Consider the following 16909-nt stretch of genomic DNA (forward strand, 5'->3'; position numbering starts at 1 on the left):
ACTGTGTTAAGGAGAAAGTAAAAACAGCAGTGTCTAAGATCCAGTGTGCCAAGGATGATTTAGGCACCTCCTTATCTGAGCCTTTAGGTATCAGAGGATCACTTGCATAAAATTATGCATGTGTGGAACAGAGGGTAGATTAGTGCATTGGCCTTTTGAGAGTACACGTTACCACAGACTAGTAAATGTTACTGCTCTTACCCCTGCAGCCTGCAGTTTTCTTATCTGCAGCAGTGCTTTCTCTGTCAGCAGCACAGACCAAGATGAAGGAGCCTACCTTGCCTTGCACAATATAACCTTTGTAACTTTGGATTTTCTACTATTTTAGTATTCATTAGCACTCCCTTAAAAGAAAATTCTTATTTCTACAGTCTTGACTATTTTTCCAAACAGTAAATGGCTGAGAGGAATGGGTCACTACTTACTCTCTGTGTTTGTGTCTTCCAGGAATGGTTCACTGTGATGGAACACTACCACCGCACCAGTGCCACTATTAACGAGCTTGTCATAGGGAACGAGTACTATTTCCGAGTCTTTGCTGAAAATATGTGTGGCCTCAGTGAGGACGCAACAATGACCAAAGAGAGTGCTTTGATTGCAAAGGATGGTTAGCTAATTATTAATTTCTTGTCAAAAGGGAAGGGGTGTGTTCCAGGTCTGGAAGGTGATCAGAGGGTAAGGCTGTATCTCTAAAGCACTCAGATGCATTTGTGGCCCCAAGATCAGGTGCAGGTAACAGCTAGGGTTTTATTAAGATTTCTATTTCTAAACCAATTTCTATTTCTAAACCAAGAAATATTAGGATTTCTTGGTTTGTCCACATAGCTCATAGTTGCTTTTTTCAATCAAGAATGGGACATTTGTCCCATGTTTTGACATGTTCTATGATCTGGGATCTCATACTCGTATCACAACTGGCAGATCTAAGTTGAGAAGAGCCGGGAGAGGAATAAACCGGCCATCCTGTTAGAAGTGGTGGGTCACTGCCTCCCAGTGGAGATCTGGCATCAACTGTGCAATTGGTCATGTTCCTTTCAGGCAAGCCCCATGTGAAGCATAAACTCTGCTTCACATCTCCTGCAGGTGAAGGTGGACGAATTCCAAATCTCTGTGGTCTGAAAACCTGACATTTCAGAAACTGTCTGTTTCAAGCGGCACTTTAAACTTAACAAAAAAATAAAAAATTACCTGGCCCTTTATGAAAGGGAAATTCTACTAATAGGTGGTTTAAAGGAAGAAAATTAAACCAGATCGCCTGAATTTCTCTAAAAGAAAGGAATATACGACTGTCAAGATGCAAAGTACAGACAACTTGTACAAGTCACAGTGACAGGCTGAAGGAATGAAGGTCCAGGGTACTGGGTCCCACTTCCATTAGTAAGAAGAAAACTACCTCGCTTTTTAAAATGGGATTATGACCCAACGAATGACTATAGGAATTGCTTTTCATTACTGCTTACTTGCACTGTCATGAAGTCAGTACAAGAGCTTGGATCAGGTTTCAGTGAAGCAAAGATGTCTAATAATACCTGTGAAAAATAATAGATGTTAGTCTATCCAGCTGTTTTAAATGACAGCTTAGTTTGTGGGTGACGATGATTTATTGATGGTAATCTCTGTTGCAGAGCAGGGATAAAGTGGCAGTGAGAAATTAGATTTTCCTACCACATTTTCCTTATACAGAAACTACATCTATGCAGGTAGCTCTATTGTTAGTGCACCATAGGAAATAGAAACAAAAATGGATTTTAAGATATACAGCCAGTTTGCAATCAGAACAAACTGTGAAAAGTAATTGGCAATAGCGGGAACATGGCTTGTCAAGGCAGGCATCCCACAATACATCAATCAGGATCCATCCTGTTCTGTAATACACAGGGCACCCAGGCAAAGACACAGAATAAAAATGTACTATTTTGTATACCACCTACTCAGGAAACAAAGAGGATCTCTCAGACATTTACTCTATAGCATGTCCAGGGGCTATAGTCACTTTGGAGGCTCACTTCCAGACTCTTCTACAAGTGAAATTACTAGAGTCAAGTTGGTAGCTAAAGCGGTGCAGATCAGAGCAGACTCTTAGAACCTCTTTAAGATTCCTGGGTACGTAACTACACGACAACACTCTTTTTACAAATGTTTTATTTTCATTTTATAGGTAAAGTCTACAAATACCCAGTTTATGATGATTTTGACTTCACTGAACGGCCACTGTTTACTCAGCCTCTAGTCAACACGTTTGCTGTAGCTGGTTACAATGCTACTTTGAACTGCAGCGTTCGGGGCAACCCCAAGGTAGAGCATTACTCAAAACAGTTCAAACACAAAAGAGTTTAACTTGACAATAAAAACTGTGCTACCATTTTTACAATTTGTCTCACTTACATGCCAGTCTGAAGGCAAAAAGAGTAGTGTGGGTTCTAAAGAATACAAAAAAGGACCTATGTGCCTGTGTTATAGGTATTATAATAGTTACTAACCCCACAACAACTCAGTGAAAGTGTAGAACCTCAGGAAAAGGCTGTGCTATACTGGGACCAGCATTGACAACTGTGAAGGTAATATATCAGGATGGGGTTTTACTAAAATAAAACCATAATGATTCCAAAAAAAAAGCTAATTATGCTTTAAGAAAGCACATTGCAGGAATATCCTGGGGACCATGCTGGTTTTCACTCCACTGTGTAATTCATCTTCTAGTTTCTCTTGAGTTGTGTCTTTTTTCGGTCTGTTTTCTGTTGTGAAAAAGCAAACTGACCTAGTAAAATGAGAACTCAGAAGTGTTTAAGAACATGGTTGCTGCTCACTCTTCACCTTCACAGTTTCTGACTGTTCTGTGTGCAATGGTGTGACAAAACATGCTTTTCTTATTGACTTAGCATAATTGGATGTCAAAAGGAACTATTACACAGCACCTTTCACATTGATAATAGGGTTATACTTATGACTTTAATTACATGATAGAAGTTACACTAAAATAAATCATGCTTAAAAACAGATGCATGATATAGCCTGTATTTATGTTTTAGTTAAGAATTAGTTTCCTTTATTTTATCTATTTTGTATGATTCCTGGATTACTCAACTTCAACAGAATATCATAAGAAGTGATAAAATATTTAAAGTCACAGGTTTCTGCATGTGTATTTTCTTCTGTTTCTACCACAGCCCAAAATAACCTGGCTGAAAAACAAAGTTGTTATAATGAATGACCCTAAGTACCGAATGTTCAGCAACCAAGGTGTCTGCACCTTGGAGATCCGCAAACCTAGTCCCTATGATGGAGGCACTTACACCTGCCGAGCAGTCAATGAACTTGGAGAGGCAGAAGTCGATTGCAAACTGGAAGTAAAAGGTAATGGTTTTAAATCATTGTAAATGTCCAGTTTGTCTGAACACCATCTATACGGGAGGCAAAAGCATGCAAGGCAAATGCTAAAGGGAGTTCAAATACCTTTCCCAGACTAAAATAATAGCATAGTTAGGACAAAATAAACTATACTGGTTGTCTTATTTTCTTTTTGAGGACCAATGTTCTGTGCTTATGCTATAATGTCCTTTTTCTCCTCACTCCAATTCACGTATGCAGTGATGGTGAGGACTTTTTCCACAAGTGACAGAACAGTACACTATACCTCATGGAGCTATGGCATTTACCTGAAGAACTCTAGTCAGAGCAAACATTAAAAAAAACAGCTTGCATAACAGACAGGTCTCTGAATGGGAGAAGGAGTGAAGGGAGAATGATTAGTTCCAGGCAGGCTTTTTCTGCCTTAAAATTCTGTATTAAACAAACATCTCCTTTCAAGGAAAACTTCTTAACATAGTTTGTTAGCAAAATCATGTAATAAAAGGCAGTATTGTTCCTAAGGACACAATCTAGTCGATATATTTGCTGTATTTGCTTTAAGAACAAAGTAATCAAACCCATGGATTTTTACTTTTTTTTAAAAACAGGGAAAGAGAAACAAGTGGGTTAGCCTTCTGCAACTGAAGACATAACTTTATTAATTTCAGGTAGTTTAGCATTGATTTGGGTATCATGACTGGCAATAGGATTTGGATTGGACTACTAATAAATACTGTTTTTTCAGAAAATTACTTCCTAGGAAAAGATGGGGTCATATTTAGCTGGACTAACTCCCACCAAAAGCTTTTGCTTCAACTGTGTAACAGGCTAAGTATTTCTGAAAATAATTAATTTGAGGTTATAACTAATGCCTAATGTCAGCTGACAGGAAGTACCTACCTCAGGAATTTACAGGAAATTTAGGCTAGCTGAATATGACCCTAATTATATTACTTGAATCATTCCAGTCTATACTGAAAACCATACTATTTAATAACCTTATGGATTGTATTGTGTTTCTTTTTTATTTCAATTTCCACTTTCTGTATTTTCTGATGTATTTCATCCCACAGCTCAAATCTGCTAGCAAGAAGCCAATGCAACACGTAGTCTTTGAAGCTGAACATTTAACTAATGTAATAAAAATATGCATACTATGTTTCTGAATTTTTATTATTTATTTCTGAGACATTGTGTTTAAAAGGTGATGTCCTCATCCTGGAAGTATGATTGTTTTCCTTAATCACCAGCATACTCTATTTCACAGTGTAACAGAAGACCTCATCAGCTGAGAAGGCTGCTTCACCTACGTTTTTATACCAAAAAGCCAAGTTAGTTTGTTTTTTCATTAAACTTCCTAAGTTCTTGAAGTCCTAAAATTGTTACGCACATTCACACTCAGCAGTTTGCTGGTGGTACAATCAGATCCTATATTTCAAATACAAGAAGATGTTTATTTCTGTCCTTTGTTTTACATAGCATTTTTTACATATAATGTGCAGAATACTGTGAAACATTTTTAAGATAAGAAATAATTTAACCAACATCTCTCCATTTTAGGAAGTTCAAAGTCTGAATGTTACCATCGATTATGTGTTATGCTTCAGTAATTTCCTTTCCAGCTGTTGTAAAACGTAGGTGCTTCTGTAGATCTTAGAAATTTTATTCACTGAAATCAGGATGAGTTAGCTTGCTGGTTTTGGAGGGTAATACAAAACACCACGTCTTCATTCAGGCTCTCTTTTAAGAGTTTCCAAGAAATCTTTCACCAGCAGCAGAAGCTGCTATATGCCCAAGTTTAAGAGAAGTGTGGAGAGATTTTTGCCTTTGATATCAATGTATCTGAAATAAGCTGAGAATGCTTAGATCCTTCTCCAGTCAATTACAAGTAATGTAACTAGGAAAAAAAAGCTACAGTTCTGTTTATTAAGGTTATTACTAGGTACAGCTGAGATATATCCCTGATGATTTTTGCTGACAAATGTTTATTTAACTTTTATAGGTCCAGTTTTCTGAATAGTGTTCTGAAATAGAGAGCACATAACATAGTATGTTGACAGGCTGCCAGGCCTCTCTCATTCACACCTAATTCTTTCCATAACAGCTGCATTAAAGATTAAAACAAAAAACTATATCTGACAACATGGCAGCAAACATTTAGGGCAGCCAACAGTCAGAGCAGTAGAGCAGATTTCCTGCAAAGGCTGTAGAGTCTTTGGTACCAAGAACCTTTAAGAGCAGCTTAGGAGAATGACTGCAGACCAATTTTTTAGGATTATGATATGCATTAAATGACATCTCAAGATTGCTTCCAACACTGTGAGTCTGAGATTTTTTAATCAGTTCTTGAGAGTGAAAGACATACCCTAGCACCTCAGGCATATTCAAGTATCCCCCCGGCCATTCAATCCACAGGAAACCCTAGATGGATGTGTGAGCTTCGCATTGGATCCTGAGGGCTGTATTAATCATCCTATGAGCAGGTTGCAGCATGTCCTATGGTCTCAGTTCATCTGATACCTTATCTTGGGGTTGCAGTTGAACATACTTTTGCTACAGTAAGAATGACAATGTAAGCGTCATTCCCTTCAGACAAAATTTAGTTCACCCATCCCCACTTTTAAAAAAACCCTCTCACAGATTGCAAAAGGCTTGTAGCACAGACATTTAGTAGACTCAAAAAGCCTTCTTCCTTCATAAAGAAAGTAATACGTACTTTGAAAGATCAACTGAAAAAGAATTAATACTATGTCATAGCCACCTTACTCAGAGCAGTACTTTAGCTCTGCTTGACACCTGGAAGAAGTCCTAAAAAATGCAGGCTGCTGGGATCCTACCTGGGCTACGTATTTTTTCTCTCCTCTTAGGTATGTGATGGGCTGCTTCATTAACCTATATACCACCTCCCCTAGTTAATGGTTGGCTCCTGAACTCAATCTTATCTCAACCATCACCTGGTGCAATCCCACTCCCACCGAGCCTGGTATTGTGGTCACCTTTGCTGAGATTCCTCTTTCCATCCTGGCGGGTTTAGCCATTACTTTAGACTCCTTTTTGAAGACTGCTTAGACCAGCAATTTGTAGGGCTTAGATGCAGGACAGCTGTTGCAAGGGTTCAGTGCCGATACTTAATATGACTGGCAGTTCAGCTGATGAATTCAAAGGGAATAGGATTAAGTGAATAAAGCAGCTGTAGCTTGGCAAAGCAGGGTAGGCTCGGGGTTTGCTATATGATACGGACAAACACAAAAGAGTATTAAAGAGCTGGAGCATAAAAACATAATCAAATCTTATTTCACTCTCCTATTGACTTATGTGTTGAATTATCATTATCTTAAGTTTCCCAGGCCTGTTTGTTCATTTAGGAGGGCTCTTCGGATGACTGCTCAGCACGCTGACGCACAGCAAAGAGTTACAGATTTCTGACTCACTGGAAACAGAGTGCAGTGTGTGTGTATGTGTGTGTGTGTTTTCATTTGTATAGCTTTAAACTGGTTCAGCTTTTTAGCCACTCACTTTTAGCGTCAAATTAAAACCACTAGCTGTCACTTAGTTTCACACTTATTTCTTGAAAAATAATTAATGATAATTATGAGCACAATAATAACCATAGGAAAAAAAAAATCTTATTCTATCCTTGAAAAAAAAGGTGAGGATGCATTTACTGCTGTTATTTCAGATGGACAGTACATCATTCATCTGTCTTCAGTTTTGCCAATTGAACTTAAAACAAACCAGTTACATGAACTGCTCAGAACAACTGGGTGTACAATGGCTTTTTTTCATATATATAAGTGTGCTGAAAAGTCAAGTAATAGATCTTAGATGAAAGAATAACTCTACCTCACGTATCTTGAAAGATGATGCATATGCAGAATCTAATTGTATATATTATATAAGGAAAACTAAGAAATATATATCTTTTGAGGTACATCCGTAACTACAGCTGTAAATCTCTCATACAAGCAGTAAGGAACAGATTCCTTATCAATTTCACTGAAGTCAATGAAAAAATTCAGACAAACCACTGTGCTCCTTTAATAATGAAACAAATATTTTTTGAGAATGTTTAACTTAAGAGCTAAATCAAGGTTGATGATGACTCTAATAGGTTGACAATAGCAAAGATGCTGTGTTAGAAATATTAATAAATAAGGTGTTAAGATCAACTGGGAAGTATTGCAAATGCGAATAAATACCACTATGAATATTCTAATTCTGCAGTGATATATCATGGAGTAATTAACCCAGGAGAACCATTCTTCTTGGCGGGGAATAACCAGGTTTATAATCAGCATATCCCTCTGGACATTCCATTTCATTCCCTTCCTTTCTTTCCACATGCAAACGGATTTTCTGCATGCAAAGTGTGTATTCCTTTGCTTTTTAGATTAAACTAGCTAGTGGCTCATGGCATACAACGTCTATGTCATATGAGCAAAGAAGGCCAAATTAATCAAGAATATGGGTATTTAATATCAGAGTTACAAAGGTTTCAGACATATTTCTGCTATGCCAATGCGCATAGAACTTCCTGTATCTATAAAGAATTTATTCAATGACTGTAACTATCTTTGACCAAAAAACTTAACCTTTCCAGGAGACAGAAATTTGCACCTAAAAAAAAGAGCTCTCAGTTAGTTTGTAGAACTATTGAAAGAACAGAAGTATCATAAAGCCACTTGCACTACTTAAGAGTCATTTTTTATTGCAGAACTACAGTCTTTGGTTACAAATTAGTGCTCAGAACACTAATCTATGCCTGAGCTTACACTAGAAAATCTAAGGGTGAAATCTTGATCCAGTTGAAATCGGTGAATATTTTTTACTTAGAAGCATATAATTTTACTTCATTTTCTCCAGAACTTATTTTAAATTCAGGTTTGGTGGGATTAAGAGAATGGGGCTCTTTCTATAGAAATGTGTTTGCTTGTAATCTTGCCAGCATAGTTTAAAATGACAGAGATGCCCAGAAACTACTCTCCAGTATATTATGCATCTAAATGTACTATATCAAACCTAAAGCATGTTGAGAAATCAGGCTAGATAATGTTTCTGTAGCATTTCAAGCAATAAGGTATTTATCTTAAATGGCTACAACAGGTACAAAGTTGAGTGCTTTTATATATAGATATATACATATATGTTTTAAAGAGTCAAAATGTTTAATTAAATGAACAGGTTCCTATGGAGTAAGTAGCATGCTTTAAGTAATGTAAATGTGGATATGTGTCAAGGTAAACATACTTTAGTGCACAGGTATGTAATTAGTCTGTACTTGATTATTTTGCCTTATAGAGTTTCAACACATATATATATGTGTATATATATGCTTCAGTGTTATGTGTGTGCTTTTTTTCCCCTAGTGGAAAATACTATATATATATGTGTGTTAGCTTCTTTGAAGCTACATTTGGAAACTTTTATCATAAATGTCAGTTGTGTAATTTGGTCCCAATCTATACTTTAGACTAATTACAGGAATTATAGTTACTTGTACCTATTAATATAACTTTTACACATTAATGATAATTTTGAAGTGGAACTGGTTCCCTACCTTTCACTCTTCATGTGCTTCTATTCCTTCATATTTTACATGACTAAGGATTAAAACAACATCTTTACATAATTGTAAGCATAATTTTACTCAACATATGCTCTCTACTTTTGTGTTTGCGATTCTATTGTTACTTCTCTTTCTCTCTCTCCCTTAGTTACACAGTAAGGATTTTTGAATGTATATTGTCATCTAAGGTAAGCTTTCATATGGTTCTTGCATATGAAGCTTATGTCTGTTTACACGTCATACAATGTTTGCTTAGTATGACATGATTCACTTAAAAAAAAATTTTAATGAGTAGCATGATAGACTTAATGCATAAAAGCAGATTTTATTATAATTCCTTGTTATGGTAATTCCTCTTAGTAGTACATCCCAATACCTTCTAATAGTGCATATTGCAATGGAATTTAACAGTGCATGAGTTACCATGACTAAATAGCATGAATAAAATGCAAGCAATAAAAGAGCATTTTGCATTTGCAGTCAGTTATTTTCATATAGGAATATACCTCTTCATAAATGAAACATTTATTCCACAGTTCATTTCATTTAAAAATGAATGATTCATTCACAACTTGCGCTACATGAGTTGAAAAGAATGCTAAAAAGCATGCTTTTTTTTTTTGTTGTCTGTATTGTGCATCTACCTAAGGTCAGGAGCAGACAGTTCTGAAACAATGATAGTGTTAAATGAGACAGTGCAGCCTCATAATCACTAGTAACGAATAGCACTTGAATTGGATAATTCTTCTGTTAATAAAGGTCATAAACCCCTAAAATCTGCACTCAAGATAAATGCTATATCTAAGTAGCAGCTCAGCTGCATTTAGTTGAAGCATTCAGACACTGTGATTTCTTTGTCCTGGCAATGCGCTTTTGCTTTAAAGCTTTTATTGTGTTCCAGAAAAGGCTCCAAAGGTAAGTGCAGTTATTAGCAGGTGATTTTGCAACTTGCTAAACAGAATACTCATGCAGGTTTCCAAAAGGAATAGTAATGGTACATAGCTTTCTTAGAAGAAATGCCACCCTTCGCCTTGAGAAAGGGCAGACTAATGCTTTAGCAAAATATTTACCTTTTTTCCACTGTTCCTTCCAAATGTCATCTTATTTCATTAAAATTAATGTAAATACCTATGCATTTAGTTTCCATTACATTTTTTTCAATGGCATGAAATTCCACTCCTAATTTGGATTATTTCTATTAAATTACTACTTCTGCATCAGAGGGATCTGGAGTGCCCTGGCTGGTGAATTAGACACTACATACCTGCTTTTCTGGGCACTGAAAGAAATATTTTGGTTTGGATTGCTGAAATTGTTAAATGCTCTTCAAAAATCTTCTGCCCTATCCCTTTTCCCAGAACACCAAAGAAAACATTGAGTACTTCCAACGGCTTCCTTATAAGCCCAGGTTTCTACTGTATCAGTGATTCAAAATTGGTTTGGTTCAGTTTTTCACTTACGGTGGCAAAGCCACAATCATAAAGCACATATACCTAAAAGGCTGGGCAGGGCTAGAGGAAACACTAAATACAAAAGGTCCCTGTTTATCAGTGGGCTTGTGAGCGTGGACATGCGCCACTGCAGCTAAGGAAGATCCTGACCACAAGCGTGGTTCAAGCAACATGGTAAATATTTTGCTAAATACTCATAAACCATTATAAGATCCAGTACTAGAATCATTTGAATGCCCCTGCATGTTTTCTACAACGCATTGTTGTCAGCTGTTTTTTACGTTGTTCCCTCCGGGCTGACTTCCATCTCTGCCAATACTCGATCCAACCTGATGGAAATCCAGGAGGGTTATTTAAGGTGAAGCTTATCACAGACTATTGCATGGGGTGAGATAAATGACTGAATATATGATATTCTAGAAATGAAATTCACCCTGCACAAGAGGACAGGAATGTTTTGTATAGTACAGAGATTAAATAATGGTTAATTCTTGTGCTGTTCTTTTGAACAGGGATGAATTTTATCCCATCTCAAAATGAAGTATGCAATAGGGACTGATTAAATCTTTGTCACTTATGCCAGAAAATAAAGGTATAAAGCTCTTGCTCCAACCATCAGCCTGAAGATTGTTTTATTCCTTGTTTGTAGGTGGGCTTTCGTTCTTCAGACTATTGATGGATGGAGTGCCTCCCCATATCATTGATTCATATATGCGTGAAGTACAGGCAGACAAAACTGAGGGGAAGTGAGAGTCCGTCCACAGTGTTTCCTCCCACTGCACTGGAAACTGGTAGCAGAATTACAGCATTTTAGTTCTTGCAATGACAGAACAAATGTGTGGTTGGGGGTTCTCTTTTCTTTTCTCTTCTTCTTTTTCTTATTTGTTCTTTTGTTTTCCCTACCTGCTCTTACTGAAAAGAAAGAATACGCATGGATTGCTTTGGGGTTGAAATGAAATGAAATGAAGACAACACACATTTTGTAATGTTCAGCTTTATTTTCTGTTTGATATTGTGTTCTGTGTTTTAATGAGGAAAGAGGAGAAGCTGTGTAATAAACATGACGAGGCAGTCAAGAGTTTGTACTCCATGGTACAAAGCATCTCTTTCTCAGACTGAAAGTACATGGATTAGCCAGTAGCTGTGCAATAAGGCCCTTGGAATACATACCTCTTTGATAATGTATCTTATTGACCTGAGAGTTGTTTAACAGAATATGGTTTTACTATAACGTAATTAATACATATGTACTTAATGATCATTTAAGCAGAACATACCTTCCTTTAGAAGTTTTGCTTTCCTAAATCCAACCCATCAGACTCTCAACTGAACTGAAATTGTTTAATTTAATGTACAATAAAGATGAAGTGTTTAAGACCTGTCAAGTCCTTGTTGACTATTTTGTTGTTTGTTTTTCTGTCTCGTCTTACCACATTTCTTATCTAATTTCCACATACTGTAAAGCAGGTTCTTGAGCCCACCACAATGAATGGAAAACAGTATCAGGAGCCACCAGACCCAATGGGCTTACACTTTAAGATACATGGCACAGAATATGAGTGAAGATAAATGCTATGGATGCATGCAATTTTGTACCTCTATGTTTTCAATATTTTAAATATTACAAATGCCAAGCATGACAGCTTTCATCATTCTGGATCTGCCCCCTTCCTCAGAAATTCATGAAACTCCTCTAGATATCACAGCAGAAAAGGGACTCTGACCACATTGCTACTGAGTTTACAACACAAGGCAAAAATACCTTAGGAAAGGTAAAATGACTACATTGCTTTTCCTACTCTAGCATCGTTAAATTCCAAATATTTCAGGAGTGGGCGTGATTGTAAGTCTCCAGCAAACTCAGAAGCATGTGAGATAAAAGTTCACACATGTTCTAGCCAGGCTGTCAATTCTCTGTTGCCCTGTAATTTATTTACCTGTTCTCACTCCGGCTGTATAGACAGGGTAGGTTATGTGCTTACTGACTAATGATTGATCTTCAGTTACAGTTTATAAAGATAAAGGTCTACTTAAAAGGTACATTACAAGATGTCAGTGCATTTTCAAACATCCCGTAGTCAGTAATTATGCAATAATAAAATAATGCATTACTATGAACTGCCACTGCTGGTGTTTTCCCACTTGGATTACCACTTCTTTCATCTTGGTGATCTGACTGCATTTTCTCACTTTGTTCTGTGTTCTGTCTCACTCTTTTCCTTCTCTCCCTCCTACCTTTATGATTTTCCCTGTGCTGCCATCTAAGCGAAGAAGTGATTGTTCATTCCCAGTGATCCTGGACACCCCACCCCCCTGGCATTTCATCCTGCTCCTGCCACAATTCTCTCCTACACATTCATTCACACCTACACATGGAAGAAGGCATAGACATTTACTAAGAAGAAAATTTCATAAAGAATTAATGATTCCTCCTTTTTCTGCATGTCACCAGTAAATCAGAACTCCTTTCACCTGTTTTGAAGCACAGAAGGCTGTGATAGAGGCTGTTTGAATACATACCATGCAGGTTTAAGCATTTAAGCACATGCACATCACTTAAAATAAGCGGTCTGTTGAGATATATTATAGTCAGCACCAAAACTTATGGTTTGTGCTTTTCAGTAAGCCAACAGGGATGGACATAGCCATCTGCACTTTGTATGTAATGACATTTACAGCTTCAAACTTCTGTCTCCTCAATCTTAATACACCATACACGGTAACCTGGAAGGCAGCATAAATCTCAACTTTTGCAGGCTCTCTGCTGAGGGAATTAGCTACTCTAATTTCTAACAGATGCCAGAAGTGTTAAAAGACAAGCTGACCTAAGCTACTTTTAAGCTGTGGGATACATAAGCATTGTATTTGGATGCCCTTAATTCCTCCCTAGTTGCGTTGCCCAGCATTTGAGATTAGCTGTCCCTCAGGCTTGGGACGCACCACACCAATAGGAAATACCTGGGTATGGAGCCACAGATGGAATTGAATTGACATGAGGCATTATTATGCTAAAAATTAATACTCTCATTAACTCTGCTGATCAGCAGAATGTTAAATAGAGAACAACAAAAAATTAAAGGTTTTCTTTATGATGATTTGCTTACACACACAGCGAAAGAAGAATCAAAATTAATTTTAAAAAGCATTATAATTTAAAGAAGAGAGGAAAACATTTTGTTGTCTCTTTATTTGTCCTCCTTGTCTATATAAGGGCATTTGGCATATAAATGTTACTGTTCTATAAATCCACTCTCAAATTGCTGTATGTGAACCTTGATACAGGCACTGTAGTTAACCATTCTCATTGAAAGACTATGGCCGATGTCAGCCCATTTTTCCCTCACTGAAAACAATCCCACAAATATAGAAACAGAAAGAGAAAAGCCTGTGCAAATCTTCTAAAGAATGCTTAAATTGGGATATACTGTTTATTAAGAGGTCTTCACTGGGAGTCATACATTTAAAAAAATACTTTTTATAAAAAAAGTGTTTCAAGCTTCCTGTACTTCCTTTGGGGGGGAAGGAGGGGCAAAATAAAATGTTGCTACCTTTTAGGGAGCACCGTGAGAGGGGATTTACTTTATGAATGTCTTTTGTTGCATTTTGAGATTCTGGGGCAAAAGGCGTTCTATTTTAAGCACCGTGTACTTACTGCCACTTGATTTTCATGGCCTGCTTTCCTGACTGACAAGTAAAGCTGCAGCTTTGCAGAAGCGGAGAGCATTTGGAAGCAAATGTTTATCCTGAAAACTGAGGAAGCAGTGGAAGTCTAAATGCACTGGACTTTAAATTCTATGTTCTCTTGTTCTATGCTTCATTGCCAAATATTTTTTAAATTAAAACAAACCCTTCCTCAAACTCAGTGATAAATTCAGTAGGGAATCCATTTCTTCCCTTTACTCATGTGGCCCTCACTTTTTACACCACTTACCTTTCCCCTCCTCTTCTTTTCCTAGTTTGTTTTCTCTTCTCTTCTTCTTGGTATCACAAAGACCTTAAGAAATCTCTCCATAAATACCAGTACCATTATATTCTTCAACTACAGCAACATTCAAGGTATCAAAAGAAATGGTGTTTTATCTCTTCCAAAGTCAGTGATTCCAATGGATTGGGGATCTTGCTGGTTGTGGACTAATAGTCGCATTTCCCTTTTGGCCTTTCTAGTTGTCTGTCATTGAATCTTTACTATATTATGTATTACCCTCTTCTTTGCTGGCAGTTTTTCTCTTCTGTGTTTTGGTCCCCAATCCCAACTGCCGTATCATACCATATTTAGTGATGTGTAAAAGAAATCAGCTGATGCATAACATAGCACTTGTGTATGTGAGGCATTCCTAACCTTTGTAGTAAAGAAACCTATCAGAAAACATATTGTCAGACAAAGTGAATTGGCTCACTTTGAATAACAGAATATCCAGGCTAAATCCAGGTAAAGTCAGTCTCCGGTAACACAGTGTCCAGGTGCCCAGTAACATGTCAGACTGCCACACTCCAGGTAGCGGATCCCCTCCCAGCAGTGGATGATTCCTTGGCTGATAACACTCAGAGATCTCCTCCCTGCAGACATGGCTGTGGTGTCCTGCTGACTGCAAGGAGGTTGCCTGCTACCCAAGCCCTGCCTTTAATGCTTCGCTCTGGCAAAAAGCCTGGCTGGCCACCAAGCGCATTACACAATGTGTGAAACAAAAATAAGATGAATGAGGAATTATGCAGAAAAATCATGGGTGTTACGGGTATTCAACCCAACCTGTCCACACCCAGAGGAGAGGCTGCTCGGAGTCCTGTGCATTTAGACTTCCAGTGCTTCCTCAGTATCCAAGGATGAGATGTGGGCGCTCAAGCCCACCACACCAGCCACAGACACCAGCCACGGCTGCCCACGGGCCTGGGCAAACCACAGTGGCTTGACTTGGAGGGGACCTTGAAGACCATCCAGTTTCAACGCCCCTGCCATGGGGAGGGACACCTCCCACTAGATTAAGCTGCTCAAGGCCTCATCCAACCTGACCCTGAACACTTCCAGGGAGGCGGCATCCACAGCTTCCCTGGGCAGCCTGTTCCAGTGCTTCACCACCCTCAGAGTGAAGAAATTTTTCCTAATGTCCATCCTCAATCTTCCTCCTTCCAGTTAAAGCCATTCCCCCTCATCCTATCACTCCATGCCCTGTAACAAGTCCCTCCCCAGCTTTTCCAAGGTCTCCTTGGAGCTTTGTCTTCTCCAGGCTGAAAAACCCCAACTTTCCCAGTCTGTCCTCATAGCAGAGGTGCTCCAGCCCTTGGATCATCTTTGCATCCCTCCTCTGGCCCCATTCCAACAGTTCCATATCCTTACATTGGGGATTCCAGAACTGGACACAGTACTCCAGGTGGGGTCTCAAGAAAGCGGAGCAGAGGAGAATCTCCTCCCTCGCCCTGCTGGCAACACTCCTCTGGATGCAGCCTGGGATGCAGCAGCCAGGAAGGAATCATAGAATCATAGAATCATAGAATCCCTAGGTTAGAAAAGACCTTTGAGATCATCAAGTCCAACTGTCCCTGTCCACTACTCAGTCATATCCCTAAGCACTTCATCTACCAGTCTTTTAAACACCTCCATGGGCAGCCTCTGCTTCTGCTTGAGAACCCTTTTGATGAAGTTTATCCTAATGTCCAACCTGAACCTCCCCTGGTGCAGCTTGAGGCCATTCCCACTCATCCTATCACCTGTCACTTGGGAGAATCATAGAATGGCCTGGGATGGAAAGGACCTTAAAGTTCATCCAGTTCCAACCCCCTGCCATGGGCAGGGACATCTTCCACTAGTTCTGGCTGCCTAAGGACTCATCCAACCTGGTCTTGAACATCTCCAGGATGGAGCAGCCACAGCTTCCCTGGGCAACCTGTGCCAGTGCCTCACCACTCTCATGGTGAAGAAATTCTTCCTTACATCAAGCCTAAATCTGCCCCTTGTCCTGTCACCACAAGCCTTTGTAAACAGCCCCTCCCCAGTTTTCTTGTAGCCCTTTCAGGTTCAGGAAGGTTGCTATAAGGTCTCCTCGGAGCCTTCTCTTCTCCAGGCTGAACAACCCCAACTCTCTCAGCCTCTCCTCGTATGGGAGGTGCTCCAGCCCTCTGATCATCCTTTCAGCCCTCCTCTGGACCTGTTCAAACAGTTCTATGTCCTTCTTATGTTGAGGATTCCAGAACTGGACACAGTACTCCAAACGAGGTCTCACAAGAGGGGAACAGAGGGGCAGAATCCCCTCCCTCGCCCTGCTGGCCACTCTGCTTTTGATGCAGCCCAGGGCACGTTTGGCCCTCTGGGCTGTGAGCGCACACTGCCGGCTCATGTCGAGCTTCTCCTCGACCAGCCCCCCCCGAGCCCTTCTCCGCGGGGCAGCATCACATCGTCCCCCAGCGCGTACCGAAGCTGGAGATTGCCCCGAGCCCGCGTAGGACCTTGCACCTGTCCCCGCTGAACCTCAAGAAGCGAGACCAGCCCCCTCTCCCCGCCGCTGCCGCCCGGGCGGGGGCTCCGTGGGGGCGGGGGCTGCGCGCGGCTCCT

General features: G+C 39.3%; 1 protein-coding gene across 2 annotated transcripts in view; it reads left to right on the top strand.

Annotated features, from left to right (window-relative positions):
* MYBPC1 (myosin binding protein C1) overlaps positions 1-11750 on the top strand; it is a 76894-nt gene extending 65144 nt beyond the window's left edge. For both annotated transcript variants that reach the window (XM_069859341.1, XM_069859351.1), the window contains 4 exons: positions 448-607; positions 2159-2295; positions 3168-3354; positions 11015-11750. In XM_069859341.1, the coding sequence (XP_069715442.1) occupies positions 448-607; positions 2159-2295; positions 3168-3354; positions 11015-11115 (585 nt within the window). In that variant the 3' untranslated portion in view covers positions 11116-11750. The remainder of the gene's footprint in view (positions 1-447; positions 608-2158; positions 2296-3167; positions 3355-11014) is intronic.
* The last annotated feature ends 5159 nt before the right edge of the window (positions 11751-16909 follow it).

The sequence above is a fragment of the Phaenicophaeus curvirostris genome, chromosome 1, assembly GCF_032191515.1.
Source record: "Phaenicophaeus curvirostris isolate KB17595 chromosome 1, BPBGC_Pcur_1.0, whole genome shotgun sequence".
NCBI classification, from domain to species: Eukaryota; Metazoa; Chordata; class Aves; order Cuculiformes; family Cuculidae; genus Phaenicophaeus; species Phaenicophaeus curvirostris.